This window comes from Polypterus senegalus, chromosome 11, assembly GCF_016835505.1.
Source record: "Polypterus senegalus isolate Bchr_013 chromosome 11, ASM1683550v1, whole genome shotgun sequence".
Classification (NCBI taxonomy): Eukaryota; Metazoa; Chordata; class Cladistia; order Polypteriformes; family Polypteridae; genus Polypterus; species Polypterus senegalus.
Genome location: NC_053164.1, coordinates 65,311,979 through 65,332,287, shown reverse-complemented (window position 1 = coordinate 65,332,287; position 20,309 = coordinate 65,311,979). Strand labels below are relative to the sequence as shown.

The 20,309-nt window shown below is 36.1% G+C and overlaps 1 protein-coding gene across 2 annotated transcripts in view; it reads left to right on the top strand.

Annotated features, from left to right (window-relative positions):
* Positions 1 to 1,285: 1,285 nt before the first annotated feature.
* LOC120539113 (lithostathine-1-beta-like) overlaps positions 1,286 to 20,309 on the top strand; it is a 75,907-nt gene continuing 56,883 nt past the window's right edge. For both annotated transcript variants that reach the window (XM_039768882.1, XM_039768884.1), the window contains exons 1-4: positions 1,286 to 1,373; positions 12,100 to 12,146; positions 13,587 to 13,628; positions 19,856 to 19,897. In XM_039768882.1, the coding sequence (XP_039624816.1) occupies positions 12,110 to 12,146; positions 13,587 to 13,628; positions 19,856 to 19,897 (121 nt within the window). In that variant the 5' untranslated portion in view covers positions 1,286 to 1,373; positions 12,100 to 12,109. The remainder of the gene's footprint in view (positions 1,374 to 12,099; positions 12,147 to 13,586; positions 13,629 to 19,855; positions 19,898 to 20,309) is intronic.

The window sequence follows — 20,309 nt, the reverse complement described above, 5'->3', positions numbered from 1 at the left end:
AGAGAGTGGTTCAGGAGCTAAACCCATCAGGAAATGCTTCCTAGGGTAATGATGAACACTATGGATAACGTTATATTGAATATGTTGATGGTTAGTGTATCTAGAGGAATTTTTATGTTTTAAAAAATTGTGTTCCAACACAATGGGGATGACAAGGATAGATCAGTGATGCATTTCTGAGTGACTGGGAAAATTGTAACTGTGGAATTGCAAAGGTAGGCACAGTAAGAGGAAATGTGATTTTGTAAAAGCTTCTGAGATTTGCTGCCTTTCAAAGTCCTGTCATGAGTTGCAGTTAGGATTGCTTCATACCATTGATCCCCCTTCATGTCCTTGGAAGGATATAACTACTGACTTTATTACCAAACTCCATTAGTCTAGTCTACATTTCGGACTTTGTTTTTAATTTTTACTTTAGATTTCGATTTAGCATTTTTGTTTTGGTCCCATGGTCTTTGGAATTCTTAATGACCCCTGGCCTGTCCTCAGCTACTATTTTCAACTTGTGTTTTCAACTCTCAGTCCTTTTTGCTCACAACAATCTCAAGCTACCCTTCATCTTGCAACACTAGCAGCAAATAAAGTGTTATCTATCTATCTATCTATCTATCTATCTATCTATCTATCTATCTATCTATCTATCTATCTATCTATCTATCTATCTATCTATCTATAATAATAAGATTATGACAATTAAGAAATACACACCCGAAAATATATATATTTGTGCACTGATGATTCTCAGTTGTACTTACCATTTAAATTAAATAATACTTCTTCAAGTAAATAATTATTAATAATCATATATGAAATGTCTGTCGGTTTCAGGATTACAGATCTAGATGTGCCTGTGTTGTACTGTACTTATTGTAAAGGCATAACTACTTAATTGGAAAATCTGAATCATAAATATAAATGAATTTGCCAAAATTCGTTATCAGATCACACCTGGAAAAACACATAAAAGTGAAGTGAAAAGGTGATGCTGTGACTATCAGCTCAGGTTAAACATGGCAATTATGCACAGAAAGGCACTTCAGCTGGAAACTGAACAAAGCTGATCAAATTTGACCAATCTTCAAGATCAGGCTTCTAACAATTTACTGTGTTATGAGTTTGTTGTTTTCATAAAGCTGGTCTGTGTAGAACTTTAAAAAGCATCAGTTTCAGTTACAGAAATGTTTAACTTAGTTGTAAGGATAAAATGAAATGCAAATTCAAGTCAAATTAAACTGTCCATGAAGTATTTATAGTTCAGCTTCTTATGTGAGTACACATACAGTTTAGAATTTTAACAGTTGGATAAACACTGATTAGGTTAAACTGAAAAGAAAAACATTATTACACATTGAATTATTTGGAGCAAAATAAAGGTAAGAGCCAAACATCTATTTACAATAATAATAATGATATTGATAATAATTTATTTTGTTTTAATTTACTAAGTTATATTGTGCTGTAAATCCAACACGTTCTATAATGTTTAAGTAAAGCCCTTAAAAGTTTACAGTAAATAAGATTTATCTTCCCACTTTGTATTATCCCAATGATTACTGGGACAGACTCCAGCTGTCCTCCAACCCTTTCCTGGATAAATGGATGGATGTAAGGTTGATGTGAGTGTGCTTTACAAATGGCTATGCCTTCTGATTCTTCTATAGATTTGATAACTTTTATACACGGTTTGATTAAGTGCACTAAAGAAATGAAGTGCTATCTGACTATTACTTTAACAATTTAAGGGCTACTGTCAGTAATCCATCTCTAAAAGACTGCTACATTTCTAAAACACTCTGAAACAATTAAAAAATAAAGCATATTAATTTAATTTTACTAAACACAGCACATTGCAGCGATGATTAGAAAATGAGTAATGATTGCAGTTCTCATTTTGCCTCTGCTGGTCACCATAGCAACAACAACAACATTTATTTATATAGCACATTTTCATACAAAAAGCAGCTCAAAGTGCTTTACATAATGAAGAAAAGAAAAATAAAAGACAAAATAAGAAATTAAAATAAGACAACATTTTAGTTAACATAGAAAAAGAGTAAGGTCCGATGGCCAAGGTGGACAGAAAAAACAAAAAAAAAAAACTCCAGATGGCGGGAGAAAAAAATAAAATTTGCAGGGGTTCCAGACCACGAGACCGCCCAGTCCCCTCTGGGCATTCTACCTAACATAAATGAAATAGTCCTCTTTGTAGTTAGGGTTCTCACTGAGTCACTTGATGTTGATGGTCATACAGACTTCTGACTTTTAATCCATCCACCATTGTTGGAATATCACGGTGCTTTGAGGAGATGGTAGTGGTGCAAGGCACCACCAAAAGGATACCGGAAAAGGAAACAGAAGAGAGAGAAGGGGTTAGTACAGATTTTAGAGCCACCATGAATAGTTATTATAATGAGTTGGATATACAGAGTATCAGGATTTTAATTACAGTGAAGTTATAGAAGGCCATGTTAAAGTAATGTGTTTTCAGCAGTTTTTTAAAGTGCTCCACTGTATTAGCCTGGCAAATTCCTATTGGCAGGCTATTCCAGATTTTAGGTGCATAACAGCAGAAGGCCGCCTCACCACTTTTAAGTTTTGTTCTTGGAATTCTAAGGAGATAGTCATTTGAGGATCTGAGGTTACGATTTGGAATATAAGGTGTCAGACATTCCGATATATAAGATGGGGCGAGATTATTAAGGCTTTATAAACCATAAGCAGAATTTTAAAGTCAATCCTGAATGACACAGGTAACCAGTGTAGTGACATCAAAACTGGAGAGATGTGCTCAGATTTTCTTTTTCTAGTTAGGATTCTAGCAGCTGCATTCTGCACTCGTTGCAAATGATTTATGTCTTTTTTGGGTAGTCCTGAGAGGAGTGCGTTACAGTAACCTAGTCGACTGAAAACAAACGCTTGAACTAATTTCTCAGCATCTTTCAATGATATAAGAGGTCTAACTTATATCATGCTATGTTTCTTAAGTGAAAAAATGCTGTTCTAGTGATCTGATTAATATGCGATTTAAAATTCAGATTACAGTCAACAAGCTTACCCCTAAGCTTTTTACCTCCGTCTTGACTTTTAATCCTAATGTATCCAGTTTATTTCTAATAGCCTCATTGTATCCATTATTGCTAATCACTGATTTCAGTTTTCTCTTTATTTAACTTGAGAAAGTTACTATTCATCAATTCTGAGGTACAAGTCAGACATTGTGTTAGTGAATCAAGAGAATCAGGGTCATCAGGTGCTATTGATAAGTACAGCTGTGTGTCATCAGCATAGCTGTGGTAGCTCACGTTGTGCCCTGAGATAATCTGACCTAACGGAAGCATGTAGATTGAGAACAGCAGCGGAGCCAGGATAGAGCCTTGTGGAACACCATAATGGATATCATGTGTCTCTGAGTTGTAATTACCACAACTAACAAAGAATTTTCTCCATGCCAGGTAGGATTCAAACCAATTTAAGACACTGCCAGAGAGGCCCACCCATTGACTAAGGCGATTTCTAAGAATATTATGATCAATGGTGTCAAATGCAGCACTCAGATCTAAGAGGATGAGAACAGATAAATGGCCTCTGTCTGCATTTACCTGCAAATCATTTACTACTTTAACGAGTGCAGTTTCTGTGCTGTGATTTGTTCTAAAACCAGACTGAAATTTATCAAGAATAGCATGTTTATTTAGGTGGTCATTTAACTGCATAATGACTGCCTTCTCCAGAACTTTACTTAAGAAGGGCAGGTTAGAGATGGGTCTAAAATTTTCAAGAGCGAGGGTCAAGATTATGTTTCTTAAGTAGGGGTTTAACTACAGCAGTCTTAAGACAGTCTGGGAAGACTCCCGTATCTAATGACGAATTTACTATGTTAAGAACATTATCAATTAGCACGCCCGATACTACTTTGAAATAATTTGTTGGTATTGGATCAAGGACACAGGTGGAGGGTTTTAATTGAGATTTTTTTTTTGTAAATCAGGTAAATCTATCCTAGTGAAAGAGTTGAATTTGTTTATAACGGAATGCTGGGGTTTAGGAGAATCCTTAGTGTTGGGGAGATATACTATGTTATTTCTAATATTATTAATTTTTTGGTTGAAAAATACAGCAATAGCCTCACAGGTTTTACTGGAAGTACTTAGGAGGCATTCCTTTGAGTTACCTGGGTTTAGTAGGAATAAGACTCTGGGATTACTAGCATTGTTATTTATAATCTTAGAGAAATAGCAGTTCCTCTCAAGACGGACAGTGTTATTGTATTCTGTTATTTTAACTTTTAATATTTCATAGTGGATAGTTTAGTTTTTCCTCCATTTACGCTCAGCTGTACAGCATGTTCTCTTTAAATCATACACTCTTTGGGTCTTCCATGGTATAACAATGCTAGAAGATTTTTTAACTGTCTTTTCAAGTGCAACTATGTCAACAGCAGATCTCACTTTAGTATGCTAATGATACTGCATAATGCTAATGAGATCAAGTCAGACAGAGAATGATTATTTAAATAGGAGAGTGTAGTCCACTGCGTAATGATATTGAGATCTGCTATTACATGAAACATTGTTATTTTCTTCTGAAGTGTTCCTGCTTAAGAGATGTTAATTATATTACTTAACATAGAAATTAAACAATTTTGAAGACATGACTTTTGTACATCACTGCACCTCCTGTTGCAGGACTGCTAATGCATATAAGAACACAACACATAAGCCAATATCATTCAATACATCAAAGTTGTTTGGGTTAATAGTCAGACTCAACGAGACATAAATCTATTGATACCATGTGTTTCTTTTTCATACCAATGGCTAAATGGGTGATTTAAATAATTGTTGTCTAATGCAATACATCTAATAAATCTTGAACTTGTATTAAATTATGTGTGTATCAAGTATGTAATATTTTACAGATGTCTTAATGTTGAAACTTTAGGACTACACATTGGCACCACGTATTGACCCTTAAACCTTTTATAAACATCTCAGATGACAAACTGAAATTTGATGATTATGTTGATGAAGTTAAAAGTTAACATTTTGTCTTTAAATATGAAATAGGCTTGTGTTTTATATTTCCTGATCTCATCATGTTTTCTATATATGTGATGGTCCTGGTCAGTTCCAAACTCCATTGCTGCTGTTCAGGAGCCCCTTAAACTCAGAACAACCGAAAACATAATCAAGATGAATCATGACAAATGAGGACACACACTGTGATTTTATTTACCAAAACAAAATAAACAGTGTCCAAATTACAGCGCTTCAGTAAGTCCATAAAAAATCCATAAAATCATGTGAAAACTGGAGGTTAAAATGTACAATAAATAAATCAAATAAAAACTTGGTTAAAATGAAGGGCAAACATATCTGCTTTTAAAAAACATAAGCCTCTGTGCTTCTGTCTGAAAACTGACATTTCCTCGGCTTACCATTTCCTGAATTCCTCAACATGAGGAGACATCCACCAACAGGCGCAAACAACAGTTAAATCCAGCTCAGGTATGCCAGTTCCTTGGCATTTACCTTGCTCCTTACTCTGTCTGAGCTGCAGTCTGTCAGGCTTCTGTGGGAACCACACTTTTCCCAGTTTATTCTGGAGTTCATCAGTGGTGTGTTTTTGCTCCTACTCTGTCCAATACTTGTATGGACTGAGTGTTGGGTAAGGTCCTGGGGTCCAGCGGCTGTGGGGCATCTGTTGGTGAAGAAATATTCACTGATCTTGACTTTGCTGATGATGATGTGATGTTCGCAGATTCAATGTAGGCTCTGATCGGAGCTCTTGAGAGACTGAGCAAGGAGTCTGAGTGTCTGGGCTTGCGAGTGCCCTGGATAAAAACCAAGATCCAGGCCTTTAATGATCTCTTAAGCACATCCATCAGCAGTTTGTCTGTCTGCAGAGAGAGAGTCGAACCTTGTCAAGAGGTTTACTTACTTTGGCAGTGGCATTCATGTCTCTGGTGACTTTTCTATGAAGTCAGTAGACGGATTGGGAGAGCATGGGGGGTCATGGGGTCATTGGAAAGGGGTGTGTGGCGCTTCTGATATCTATGCAAAAGGACGAAGGTCCAAGTCTGTAGTGTCCTGGTGCATCCTGTCTTGCTATACGGTGGCGAGATATGGACGCTATCCAGTGACCTGAGATGAAGACTGGACTCCTTTGGTACTGTGTCTCTCCAGAGAATCCTTGGGTACCGTTGGTTTGACTTTGTGAAGAATGAGCGGTTGCTCATGGACTCCAGAATGAGGCACATTACCTGAATTGTGAGGGAGCATCAGTTACGGCACTATGGCAATGTGGCACGTTTCTCCAAGTGTGATCCGGCTCATAAGATCCTCATTGCTGGGGACCCGAGTGGCTTTGACCAGTCCAAGGGGTCACCTACATAACACCTGGCTGCGGCAGATAGAGGGTCATTTCTGGAGGGTGGGACTGGACCGCATGTCTGCCTTGAGGGTTACCAAATTGAATCCCAAGCTGTTTCATCATGTAGTGGATGCGCCAACCCACTGTACCAGTGCATGCTCTCCAACTGACTTGACTTGACTTTTGTACTGTGGCTGGAGATGGATTTTGATTCATGAAATTTGGTGAGTGTACTTATGTGCTACATAAACAATGATGGGCAGAGGGTCTGGTGGTTGCTAATCTGCTATTTTCAAAGATTAACCCAAACATGCTTGCCTTGAATAAATAAAATTCTACAACTAATTGATAACTTAATGACCATAGAAGCTGGATATATGCATGTCTACACAAACAAAAATACAGTACAATAAACAAAACCTAACAACATGTAAAACATTGTCTAACAAAATACCCATCTTTCTTATAAAGAGACACAGCTTTATTAATTATACTAGCAGAATACCCGCGCTTCGCAGCGGAGAAGTAGTGTGTTAAAGAAGGTACGAAAAGAAAAGGAAAAATTTGAAAAACAACGTAACTTGATTGTTAATGTAATTGTTTTGTCATTGATATGAGTGTTGTTCTCATATCTATCTATCTATATATATATATATATATCTATCTATATATATATATGTTGTTTTCATATCTATCTATATATATATATCTCTATCTATCTATCTATCTCTTTCTCTCTCTCTCTCTCTCTCTCTATATATATATATATATATATATATATATATATATACCAGCTTGGCGGAGAAGTAGTGTGTTAAAGAAGGAAAGAGAAAGAAAAGGAAACATTTTGAAAATAACGTAACATGATTGTCAATGTAATTGTTTTGTCACTGTTATGAGTATCGCTGTGATATATATATATATATATATAGCAAAATACCGCCAGCGATGTCATGTGTTAAAGAAGTTATGAAAAGAAAAGGAAACATTTTAAAAATAATGTAACATGATTGTCAAAGTAATTGTTTTGTGTATTTGGCGGCAGCGTCACAAAGTTTTTTTCGTCTAGCTGCATCAGAAAATGTACCACAACGTCTGACATGCCTCCTTTTTAGTGTTTTCTCACAGCTTGGATTGCTGCTGTCATATATATATATACACACACACACACACAAACACACACACACACACACATACATATATATATATACACATACATATCTTCATATCTATATACATATCTACATATACACATATATATATATATATATATACATATATATACACATACCTATCTAGGTGTATAGCTTTGGTCACTGAGTGCAAGGGAAAAATAATAAAATATAGTCTATAAGTTATTAAACAGTAAAACATTAACGTTTTAAGAAGTACAGGTACATTGAGCACTACTGGAGTGGTTTCAGGTAAACTACATTTTAAAGACTGTGTAACACAACAGGTAAGTAACTAACAGCAGCTAAAATGTATATGGATCATCTCTCGGTAGTTGATCCCTTTTGAAAGGCGCTACACGACGGCTGTGGTATAGAAATTACATTTTCTATGTGAACGTTCAAATTTGTGCCTGTGGTAATGTGCCTTACCGGCATTTAAAGAAAATTAGTTTTGTGTCCTCTGCAGTGTTAAGAGAGAAAGGCTTTGGTTTGGGATAAAAGGAAAAAGGTGTAAAGAAAGGAAAGTTGCCTTTTTCTTTTATATAGTATAGAGATGTGTTCGCTGACGTTATGATCGCCTTGTGTAGACTGGTGAGACGTCCCGCCATTAATCGGCTGTGATGGCACTGTCAGTCCTCCACTCGTGCGCGTTTTCATAATCCGAGGTGAGGACCTCATAATCTTATCGTGCAAAAGAAAGTGTGAATCGCCTTAATATTATTTTGCCGTGGTGTAGAAAAGGGGTCCCGTGTTTGCACTTGTCTGGGCTATAGCGCAGGGGGAGGATGAAAAAAATTAAAAGTGCTCACTTTGACTTAAGGCAGAAGCGCAGTCAGCGTCTCAAAGGCCAGCACAGCTATGCGCTGCGCTGGCTGCTCGACTTTGCTGGGCAGGAGACCACAGTTTTGCAGACACGTTCATGATATCAAAAGTCTCAGCGCTCTTTGGAGGTCATTCATATATTATATATATAGCAAAATCCCGCTCTCAGCGGAGAAGTAGTGTGTTAAAGAAGTAATGAAAAGAAAAGGAAACATTTTAATAATAACGTAACATGATTGACATTGTCATGAGTGTTGCTGTCATATATATGCCTGCCTAAATAAGTCACCCTCGCTTTGCTCTTACTTTATTTACCGTTCATTTAATCATGGCTATTGGCGGAAAAATTATAAAATGGAAGGAGGATGGCTTTACCAAAACAATTATTGATGGCGAATCGATTATTCATAAAGCTTGAATTGGTGATGTTTTTCTGTGTTAACCTCATATTTTTCAGACTTCTTCTCAAACTAAGGTGGTGCGAGGATAAAATGAATCGGGATGCGCTGATCAATGTAATCGTGTACAGTACCAGGAAATCATGCATTGACAAAAGCTCCCTTTGCTTGTAATGCAAAGTGTGATTAAATGCATTATTTTTTAACGCGTTATGGAGCACATGCATCGAAGCTTCTCAGCTGTGCTTGTGCTAAGAAAAGGACAGATTTTAAAAATAACGTAACACGATTGTCAATGTGACCTTTTGTAAGTAGTGTCTGGAGGATTCAGTGTGGAGAAACTCTATAGAGACAGCGTGTGTATTAACTTGTGGATTTTTCTGTGAGTATTTGGTGGCAGTCTGACAAAGTTGCTTCGAAGACGGCATTAGCCTGAGCTCAGCTCAGACCGAAATTAGATGAATGGGAGGGGAGATGATGACGTGACTCCCCCACCCGCCTTAACTGTCAATCCCCCACAAACACAGTCTCGGAATTTGCATAAGCACACCCCTTCACCTACAATTTTAACTTAGTTATAAAGTGATCAAAACTCTCGTTTATATCCTGCGTCCTCTCATTAAACTTGTATCCCGCATTACCTGTGGGCATGTGAAACGCCAGCGGTAGCCTGTCTATGAACTTAGTTTAAAGTTTAGGTTTACACCTTGCTTTCTTTCCGAGGCAGCAACACTCATGAATATGGTAGTATATGTCACTCGCTCGCTTCTTATTGTTTTCGCTGCGTTCTCAATTATATAATGCATGTTTTCTTAAGCGCTTTTTGCAGGTCTTCCTGGTTTTCTACGCACTGCGTTGACAATCAGTTCACGTGATTACGTGGGAGGCGTGATGATGTCACACGAAACTCCGCCCTTCCAGCTCAACTCCATTACAGTTAATGGAGAAAAATACCTTCCAGTTATGACCATTAGGCGTAGAATTTCGAAATGAAACCTGCCCAACTTTTGTAAGTAAGCTGTAAGGAATGAGCCTGCCAAATTTCAGCCTTCTACCTACACGGGAAGTTGGAGAATTAGTGATGAGTGAGTGAGTGAGTGAGTGAGTGAGTGAGTGAGTGAGTGAGTGAGTGAGTGAGTGAGGGCTTTGCCTTTTATTAGTATAGATTATCCCTTAAGAATCAACTTGAAAAATAGTTTTGTTCACCTGTCTACTAAATGCTTTTATATCACATTTCTCGTCTGTAAGACATTATCCAGAATCGACATTCTCAATGACTGTCTTTCTTCATCTTACAGCCAGTATGTCTGTGTCGGTCTATGAGAATGCAGAAAGAGCTTGGAGACACCATATAGCATTCCGGCAGTTAGGATTTTTAATGGAAAAAGGTTTTGATCGAATGGGCTTTTTAATGGACAATTCAATTAGGAAAAAGACAAAAAAGAGCTAAAGCTAAAACTGTACACACAGTCTTTGTACAATTATCGTAAGTAATGCTAATGAACAGAAATAACAAATGCTTGCTTTTACCCTTATTTTGAGTGCATTTTGTACATTGTCTCTCTGGACAATGAGTGCGAGGAACAATGATACGTCGCCATTATCTGATTCCTGCCATTTCAAGGGTTGCAGACAATGATTGTGTTCAGGTCCCATGGAGAAATTTCAAATCTTGTTGCAACTCCTATTTTAAACACCTTTCTCTCTGCACCTATTACATCAATTAACATGAATCTTGTTCTTCAACACACAGTGGCACTAGCCCAGAGATTTCAATGGCACACTTAAAAGTAGAATGTGCGTAGTATTCCATTGTCCATGTCTCTCAGTTTCATTGCACTCTGTGATGTTCATCTGTACTTCATTTATAATCTTTCAAGGTTTCTCACAGCAGCCCCAGTAAAACCCACTGTAGCCATGAGCATCTGTCCTTCATTGGTGTCCGTAGTACTCATGCTTTTATATGCTGTATACATCTTCTAATAATCAGACACAAGAGTCCAGTTATTGCCATGTGTTATGCCTTTTGTTGATGGTTACATCAAGAGTGGAAGGTTGGCTGTGAGGGAGAGCAATGAAACATTTTCTTGAATGCAGAGAGTTATAACCTTTTGATTATAACAGATACATGGGTTAGTCCATCAAGGTGTTCCAAGGTGAATTAATGATCACTCCTCTGGTTGAGGAATCTGTGAGCTACTAGTAAGATTGATGTCCTATGATGAATAATATTTTGTTATCTTTATTCTTTATGATTTTTTGGGAAGAGATGCAGATACTGGATCTGCACACATAAAAATTCACTATGGCTGAGGTAGATGTTGGTATTGTTGTGCTTTGTGTGTGGAGTGGGTAAAAACTGGTCCACAACAAAGGTATCCATCAGGGAACCATCAACAGTTAACTGCACAGTATTCAGCAGTACATACACATTGCAATTAGTGAAATAGTTGCTGTATAACAGGTCATTGCTGTGGCTCAGAGTATGAAGCCCATTTATTGTGCGTCAAAACACCAAGCTTGTGAGCAATCAACAAACTCAGACTTCACAGACTTCTGCTTTAAGGTCTCTATGAAAACCTGAATTGTCTTGCCAAAAAAAATGTGAACACTGAGCATCACTCTCAATCATTTAAATACTGTTACTGTCCAATTTATAATTTTGGTTTCATGCCCATTGCTCTTTACTCTATTAATGGATATGATAGAGCTTCTTTTAAAAACAGAAAAAAAATATGCTGACTCATGTTTACTATTAAAATGATTCTTAGTCAAGCATCTGGTAATATAAATTCTTTACCCAGGTTATCGTATAATTCTGCTGCTTAAAATATTTGTAATGCTTTAAATAATAGCCATAAAATATTTTATGATTAATCTAAGTACTTTTAAAATGTTTAAACATTTGAAACACATGTATGAGATTAGTTTACGGAAATAAAATGTGTGTGTGTTTTTTTATTTTTTAAGGTTACAATATATTATGAATACATGGTGTATTTTTTATATATGCAGTCTTCCTTGCACGTTGCCCTGAGTATATGTTGAAGCTTCTTATTAAATAAGTCCCCTGTTAAAATAAAACAAACAAAAATAACATTAAGATTTAAATTACTGTATGATTATCAATACTTTAAAAAGTTAGACATAAGAGAAAATACATTAAATTTAATTTAGCAACCCTTTCTGCTTTAAAAAAGAATACATAAAATATTTGTAAAGCATTATAGAACATTCTGACATTGCAGCTCAAGAGAAATGACTCAGAATGAATAATTTTAGGTACAGTTCAACATAAATGACTAATACAAATCTCTTGTCTTGCTTTACAGATTTTCTAAAATGAAAGCAAGTTTATTGGTCCTACTTATGATAGCATGTAAGTCTGTTTTAAATGTTTACTGAATTGTTTTTAGTCCCTAAATTGTATTTAAATTCTCCTCCTTCTACAAAATTTCACAAGTTTTAAGCAAAGGACAAATATCACCATGTAATCAACAGTATGTTAAGAAAGAAGTGACATGCAACTCCATCACTTTGAAAGACTTCATCTTATATTAATGTCCTTCTTGAACTCTTCACATTCTGGAATAAGAATTTCTCCAGTTTTACTGTTCTTTACTAAGAATGGTTAGGGTTACTCCGTAAAGTGTGTTTTCTTTTTAATTCTTTTCTTACCTCTTTTATCTTTTCTATGATGTGTTCTCCCCTGTATGGGGTACGTGACCCAGTTCTCCCTTTGGCTCTGTAACTGCTCTCTCATATAATGTGAAAACCACCTGCTGTCATTGTCATGTCTGTCTGCATGAAATATCAGTGGACCTACTTTGTTGAAATATGGCACACAGACAACCGTTCTGTCAAACTTTGATTACTGATTAGTTTCTGGTTTCAAGTTTTCCTTGAGGGGCGGTTACTTCAACTTTGGTATTTTGTGTATTTTCCTGTTTTACTCATTTGAAGTTGCTCCTGATGTCAAAACAGTGAAGTGCTGGCTGAACTGTGAACGCTGCCCCATAAAAGTTTGTGTGGCAGCTACTTCAGTTTGTGCAAACCTCTGTAACAGCAGCTCACTTCTTCTTCTGCTTGAAATGGTAGTGAGTAAGTTACAAGATCTCCATGATTGTAAAAGTACAAAATTCTAACAACATAACTATTGTAGAAAAGAATGGAAAGTGAAAAGTGCTGCCCTACTGTGGGTGAGTGACAATTAGCCATAACCCTCCACAAGCAACAGCTAACAGTTGTTCAATCAATGCAATTTTTGGAATCTTCTCTTTATGAAAGCCATCTTAGCCACCCCAAGCCTATTTGGCCTCCGTTTTTTAATTGCATGATTTTGTGAAGTGGTATTAAAAATGTGTACTTTATGCACTCTAGTTAGGCATGTAATTATAATTTTTTACCACTGTTATTTTTTAATTTGATTCACTGTTACAAAACTATTTAAAAGTAAACAAAAAGTGATAGATAACTCTGTGATGAACTAACTAAAATAATTAAAAATGATTCAACTTTTCAAACTTTTAACTAAGTTGAAAAGCACACCTGAAAGTTACACCATGCATACATTTTCTATGTATTTATTTTTGCTGCCTTGCCACTGTTGGTTGTACTTAAGTTTTATTTTATATATTTGAAATCACTTATCTTTTTACTTTTATTATATTTTACTTTTCTTATACTGTTTCATTCAGAATGTTGCATTCTGTGCTTAATATCTTAACTCTCATTCTTATTCATCCAGTGTCATGTACTGTGGCATGGAGTCAGCAAAATATTATGAGAAAATAAATTATGTTCATGCAATTCATTTTAGACTCAACATGGAGCTGCTGTAATGGAGACAACAATAATCATGGTGAGTTTATTATTCTAAGTCATAAGTATCCCAAAGCTCCAAACCTGTATTTTTATTTCTCCAAGCTTCTCTCATACCTCTTCCTTTCGTATCTAGTTGTCTGAATGTCCTTTCCACATGGCCTGAGCTGTGGCAGAACACCACTTTTCAAAACCAGAGAATTTGTTTTCAAAAATCCCAATCACCTGTAAATTCCATTTACATTTTCGCTACAGATTTTCCTCCTACTCCCTAAAGATCCCATTTTATGTGTTTAGAGCCAAGACTGTTTTTGTCATCTACACCTTCTTCAACTTCCTAGCACCTTTCTTCACATATATTGAGACTGTCTTCCTAGTGCTGCCCTCTGCCCCTATGTGAAAAACTCCCTCTTGATCATTCTTTCGTCCAATATTCCTTTGTCCCCTCATGTCCTCCACCTAGACAGTTCTTCTCTTTCATCACTATCCTTTTCTCTAACACAACTCGCCGTTTGGATTACTACCCCGACTAATATGGTAATATGGCCAATAACTATATAAGTCAGCACCCACACACCAGTTGAATTGAAGGAGAGAATAATCAGCTCCTATGTGAGGAAATGGTTAGGTATTCCAAGATGCCTGAGCAGTATTTGCCTATTTGGACTTGGGGAACTCAATCTCCCCTTTCTAGCCTTACAGAGGAGTTCAAATGCACTAAGGTAAAACTGGAGATGACCCTTTCAGAGAGAGCGGCTGCTCCAACCCCAAAAACAGGAAGAAATTAGAATGATAAGAACACAATACAGCAGGCAATATCAGACTTTCACCACAGTGACATTGTTGACCAAGTGCAGTAAGGTAGGAGATGGTTGAGCATAAGGGGTGGTGGAGCAAAACACAACCACCCTGAAATGAAGCATCTGTATCATAACAGCGAAAGATGGCTGTGGCTGAAGTCCAGATTCTTGTAAGGCTGAGTGCAGCAGATCAGCACATGTGCCTTGAATTGCACCCGAGATTTACTGTATCACTGCTGCCCACAGACATACACAAGTATTTTCTATTTACATTTTTTTTTTTTACTGTTTCATATATTTTGCTTATGCTTTAATTTTTCTTTGTTTATGCTGCCATTTTGTTTGTTTTTTTATTTTATTTTTTTATTTTTCATTATTGTTAGGATTTCTTTCATACGTTTTACCCTAAAGAAATGCCTTCTTGGCATTTCTTGCTACTAAACCAACAACTTCCCCATCTTTTTTGTGCTTTCATTTCTATTTACAATTGGGTTTTTTTCACTTTCATTTTTCTTTATTTACACTGTCATTTTTTGCTTAGGCTTTCATTTTTTTGCATTTACATTCTTGTTTGGGTTTTTTTTATTTTTTGTTTGAGGTTTCATTATTGTTAGCAGTTTATATATAGATATACATGCATATATATATATTTATATATATATTGTAGTTGCATTTTCCCAAAATTACCAAAATTCAACAGTTCTAGCATAAAAAAATGGAATTCAACAAAAGCATGATGTTCTGAAATGATTCCACAGACAAAATATCTTAATTTTTAAAGGTTTTAATTAAAATTCAAAGTAAAACAGTTCACACATGAAAAAAAGAAAATTAACAAAAAAAAAAAGAAAAGTTCTTGTTAAGAAAAGTTCTGTTCAAAGCTTAAATCTTGTTACATTTCAAATTGTTATAAATCACTTCAAAACATTTCTGAACCATTTCAAAATGGTCAGAAAACTGTATGCCTGTCCCATTTTTTTAACTTGAAAATAGGTCCTTTAAGTCCCTGTGTACTGGGACCTGTTCTAAATAACAACTGATTCAATGAACATAATGTATCTTAGTTATAGCAAGAAGGGTCTATCTTATACTAACTTACAGGGTGAAAAGACTATACCATTGTCTATGTCTATGAAAGAAATTTATATTCTGTTCAAATTAAGCAAATACTAATATGTGCTTAACTCAAAGCTTTAACTTTCTAAGATGGGCTCTTACATATATTTAGATATAGATATATATTTCTTGTAAAATAAACACAAAACACCCTCAAAAGTTTGGGGGTCCACCCCATATACTGTAGAGCAGATGAAATTAAATTGAGATCTTTACAGACTTCTTTACAAACAGAACTGGTAATAACAAAAATGGAGGCCGTATTTAAAGTCAGCAGAAGGGAAATTATGTCATAAGCAAATGGCATTCTGGAACCAGGGGCCTCATGTATAATGCCATGTGTAGAACTCGCACTATAACATGGCGTAAGCACAAAAGCCGAAATGTGCTTACGTACAGAAAAATCCAGATGCAGGAATCTGTGTGTACTCCAACTTCCACGTTCTTTCATTACATAAATCCCGATCAGCGTGAAAACTAACGCTCGTGCACGCGCATTTTGTAACGCCCCAAATCCTCCCAGAATTACGCCTATATGAATATGCAAATCAATATAAATCGCCCTTAAGCGCAGCCTTCTGTGAAAAGACAATGGGAAAAGCACGGGGAAAATATAAGAATTTCAGCGAATACCAAGTGGAGGCAAAGGAAAAACATACTATTTGTTCAAATAAGCCGTGGTATAATCAACAAAATGAAGTTGATCGAGTGACATAGCGTGTTGGAGAAACTTGAAAGCTCACATTCACAAAATCGCACAGTGCCGGAAATAAAAAAGAAGTCACATATCAAAGTTGCCGTGAAAAGAAGAGTTGTAAGCCCACTGTCTTAGTGTCATGTGAAAGCTTATTAGGGTACAGAGAAAAAAGGCACACGGTGGGGAAAAAGCACGAAATGTCAACTTCAATCTCGACATTTCCACTTTAATCACGTAGTTTATTTTGTCATTTAGTAGAACATTATAAACTTCATCTTAAAATCGTTTAATTAACCAGTTTCTCAAATCACATCGTAATTAAAGTAGCACGTTAAATGCTTTGTTTTGTATTTGATCTTCTACTCGTATGTGATCTATGTGTGTGAATCACTACTTGCTTCTTAAACTGGCTCTCTTCCTCCAACTGGACACAGAGTCCATTACATTTGTGATATTACAGCTCTCTGAATAACTAAAATACTGAGATGTATACGTGATGTCATTTTCATGATGATAGGAGCTAAAGCACATTATTAAACATGGGTTTCATGAGCCTCATGCTCATGACAAGCATTTATCTTTTGTCGAAATTTGTCGCTGCGTTTTTAGCTGTGTTGTTATTTTCTCTTTCTGTTTTATATTCAATATATATTGGCTTGGCCGCCCCAAGAGTCCTTGCTTTTCTTTCCCCAAGTAACCGATCGCCACACAATCAGCTCTGTAATAGACGTTAAGCCATCTGTAAGCTTAGCGTTGATTCTTCAAAATGTTTAAAGAACATTGAAATATCTTCGTAGTACATGTTTAATTATTCTATCCTTCACGACACTCCCAGTGAAGAATATAGATTATTTAAATGAAGTTAAAGTTTTATGTGTATAATTTAACAAACATATTTTGCTGCATTTCACCCTAAAAATGATATCGTCATCATATGTAAATACGCTTTATAAAGTGGCCCAGGTTGTGAGATATTATAACTGTAGTGCAAGTTTACAGTGGGGTGATTGTACTTATAAGTACAAACCGTTCTACAAGGAGCAATTGATTGAGTGCATTTAAAGTTCTTGGGATGAAACTGTTTCTGAACCGCGAGGTCTGTACAGGAAAGGCTTTAAAACATTTTGCAGTGGCAGAGACAGCGTGTCCTTAATGCCGTATACCGATAATTCTCTTTCCGATCAGCTGCTGCTGTGATTCACACTCAGATACAGTGATATAAATACTCTGAGTTGTGCAGTGAGAGCAATATGGAAAAAGATGATCCGCTGTGGCAACTCCTAACGGGAGGAGCTGGAAGAAGAAGAAGAAGAAGAAGAAGAAGAAGAAGAAGAAGTGAGAGTAACAACGCTAAAGCAGTTATGGTATTTGGAATACTATGGCTGTTCCCTGGACCATTATATTGTTACGAATTAATTACAATCAGATGCATTACACTAATAAACAATATGCGGTTAGTTTCTGTGTATTTATAAAGCCGCGTCATGAAAATAATGAGTAATCACACAAGAACAGTACCATTGCTTTGACGCTGGTTGCCGCCAGTTTGCAAAACCGAGCGGAGAACTTGCGTACGACAAGGCATGAGGTACCGTGAAAAGTACGTGGTTTTACGCCAAGTGAAGTTTTTATACATCTTGATTTGAAGGTGGAAAAGTTCTTACGCAACATTTCTGTGCGTACGCACCGTTTATATATGAGGCCTCAGACGTGACAACAGAAGGAGGCGGGATTTTTAGGGTTGTAACCGGAAGTGATGTTGAGGTTGTTAGGTTGTGGATTTCTTGGTTGTTCTGCAGGAAGAGGAGAAAGAGTTAGAGGGCAGCGCCAATCCCTACTCCAGTGGGTAAATGCACTGTCTACCAAACGCACTTGACTATATACAATATATTTGCCCTTCAGGACCATCATAGAGAATATCTGAATAGAGATTTGTTTCTTTTTAGTACAAACCTCTCATCTCATCATTTTATTATCAGTCAGTAATGAGGAGCCCAGATCCTAGTGTGTAAATGTCATGCTGCATTTTTATATTCCCCTGACTGCTTTCTTACTTAGCTCTATGTAGCTTGTTTCTTCATTAACTTAAATGACATTATTGCAAGCATCACGTTACTAAAAGATGACTTAATTTGTTTGTAGCAGGTAATAACATATAATAAGTATTTGCAATTTGAAAGACAATGAAAACTGCCTGTGGAAATAGAGCATGCTTCTGTTTAAATCAGCATTAAATTGTGCCTTGAAAATTAAATTTAAGAATAAGACTGGGGTGGTGGTGAGGCTATTGAACAGATATTATTGAATTAATTACCTATTTTAAAGTAAATATGTCATACTTACTGTGATTAGGTCTGTTAAATATGTCAATAAAATCCATAACATATACAATGTTGCATTAATCTGTGTGTCCCCGTTTTGAAAACTGACCAGCAAAGAATAAAAAAGCAATGACAAATAAGTCTACTTGTGCCCTGATGGTTGCAAAACAAGAGACTAGCAGGCATAAAGATATTTTATCTCAGAATAACTGCAGTTTATATAAATATGTCTTATATATTGCTTCCAAAAAGAATTTTCCCAACATACTCCTGGAAGGTCATTTAGTTTACCTTCAGTGGTGTAGTTATCTTTCTAATTTCAGAAATCCCATGAATTAATACTTAGATAAATGTTAAATAAGAATATAAAACACATACTTAATAATACCTAGAGTAATACTGCAATGGTAGGCATCCTATTTTTCTTTTTACCCTTGACTTGTTTTGAAATGAATAATCTGTAGATCCTCACCACCCAGAAATGAATGAGCAGAATTGAAAATGAAAGGAAATATTTACACAACTTTACATAACAATAAAGTGATGGATAAAAGTGTTGAGCCAGAAATGCATGAGGCAGTAGTTAAGACTGCTGCTATAGTAAGCCTGAATACAATTTGTAACACACAATTCCAGAAATTTGTATTTCAGAAACCAAAGGGAAAGGACAACAAGGCTTTGATCACCTTTACAAATAATTCACAATACTGTTCCTGGACATGCATTGAATACCCTTACTGTTACCCGTTTATTTATTTTCATTTCTAGATTTGGCAGCACATGATTGGAGACATTCTACTTGTGTGGATCTGTGATTCCATTCTTCAAATTTGAAGGGTCACCCTGTGCTAGGATTCCTTAACAAGTACTAGATTTAATAGTTCTATCCCTTACTGTACTTACCGTAGATATCCTGCTACTGTCAATTTCTCAGTTCTGGATCAGGATTCTATATTTCAGCCCCATCATGCACCTTTCTCAGAAACATTGTTTAATGATGAGCAGAAATCTCACCTTTCTGTTGTACTTACTTAACATCTTAGCATGGTCAGTCATCATCCCATTCATGTGATCAATATGAATGTTTAATAACATTTACAAAGAGGTATGCAAAAGAATGAAATAGTGGGGAACAACTAAGCTCTCTCCTACTTAGTACAGTAAACTCTTCCTTCTAATATAAACCTATAAGAAAACTTTTATTGTAATGCTGCCTTCACAATGCTGTATATCTAATATCTCAACTCTCATTCTCACTCATTTAGTGATATGTAGAGTGGAATGGAATCAAAAAAATATTATGAGAAAATAATTTGATATTTTTTTATTTTAGATGTTTCAGGAGGCAACTGTGTTAAAAACAACGGAAAAGGCCGTAAGTTCATTATATTTTTTAAGCCTATTAAGGAACACACACAAGTATTTTAAAACAGTTTTCAAAGTAGCTGACTGAGATATTAGTTGGATGTTTCTGTTTCTTGTTTATGTTCTCTTCAGGCACCTACTCTGTCTTCTAAACTTAACACATTCATTAGAAGAACCGATTCAATGTCTTTTGTTCTTTGTAGCACTGATAGAGCTGTCTGCATTCACTGTCCTAGGCTTTTACATTGCTGTTCCTCTTTGCTCCATTCCCATGAGATGACCCCATACATCTGTGAGCTTTGACTGCTTTCTTTTGCATGTTGTGAGGATGGTAACTAAATTTTTAGGATGTTGCTGACTTGAATTGTGCAGGAGGATTGATAAAGTTTACTTTTATGTCATTTATATTTTGGGGGCATTTA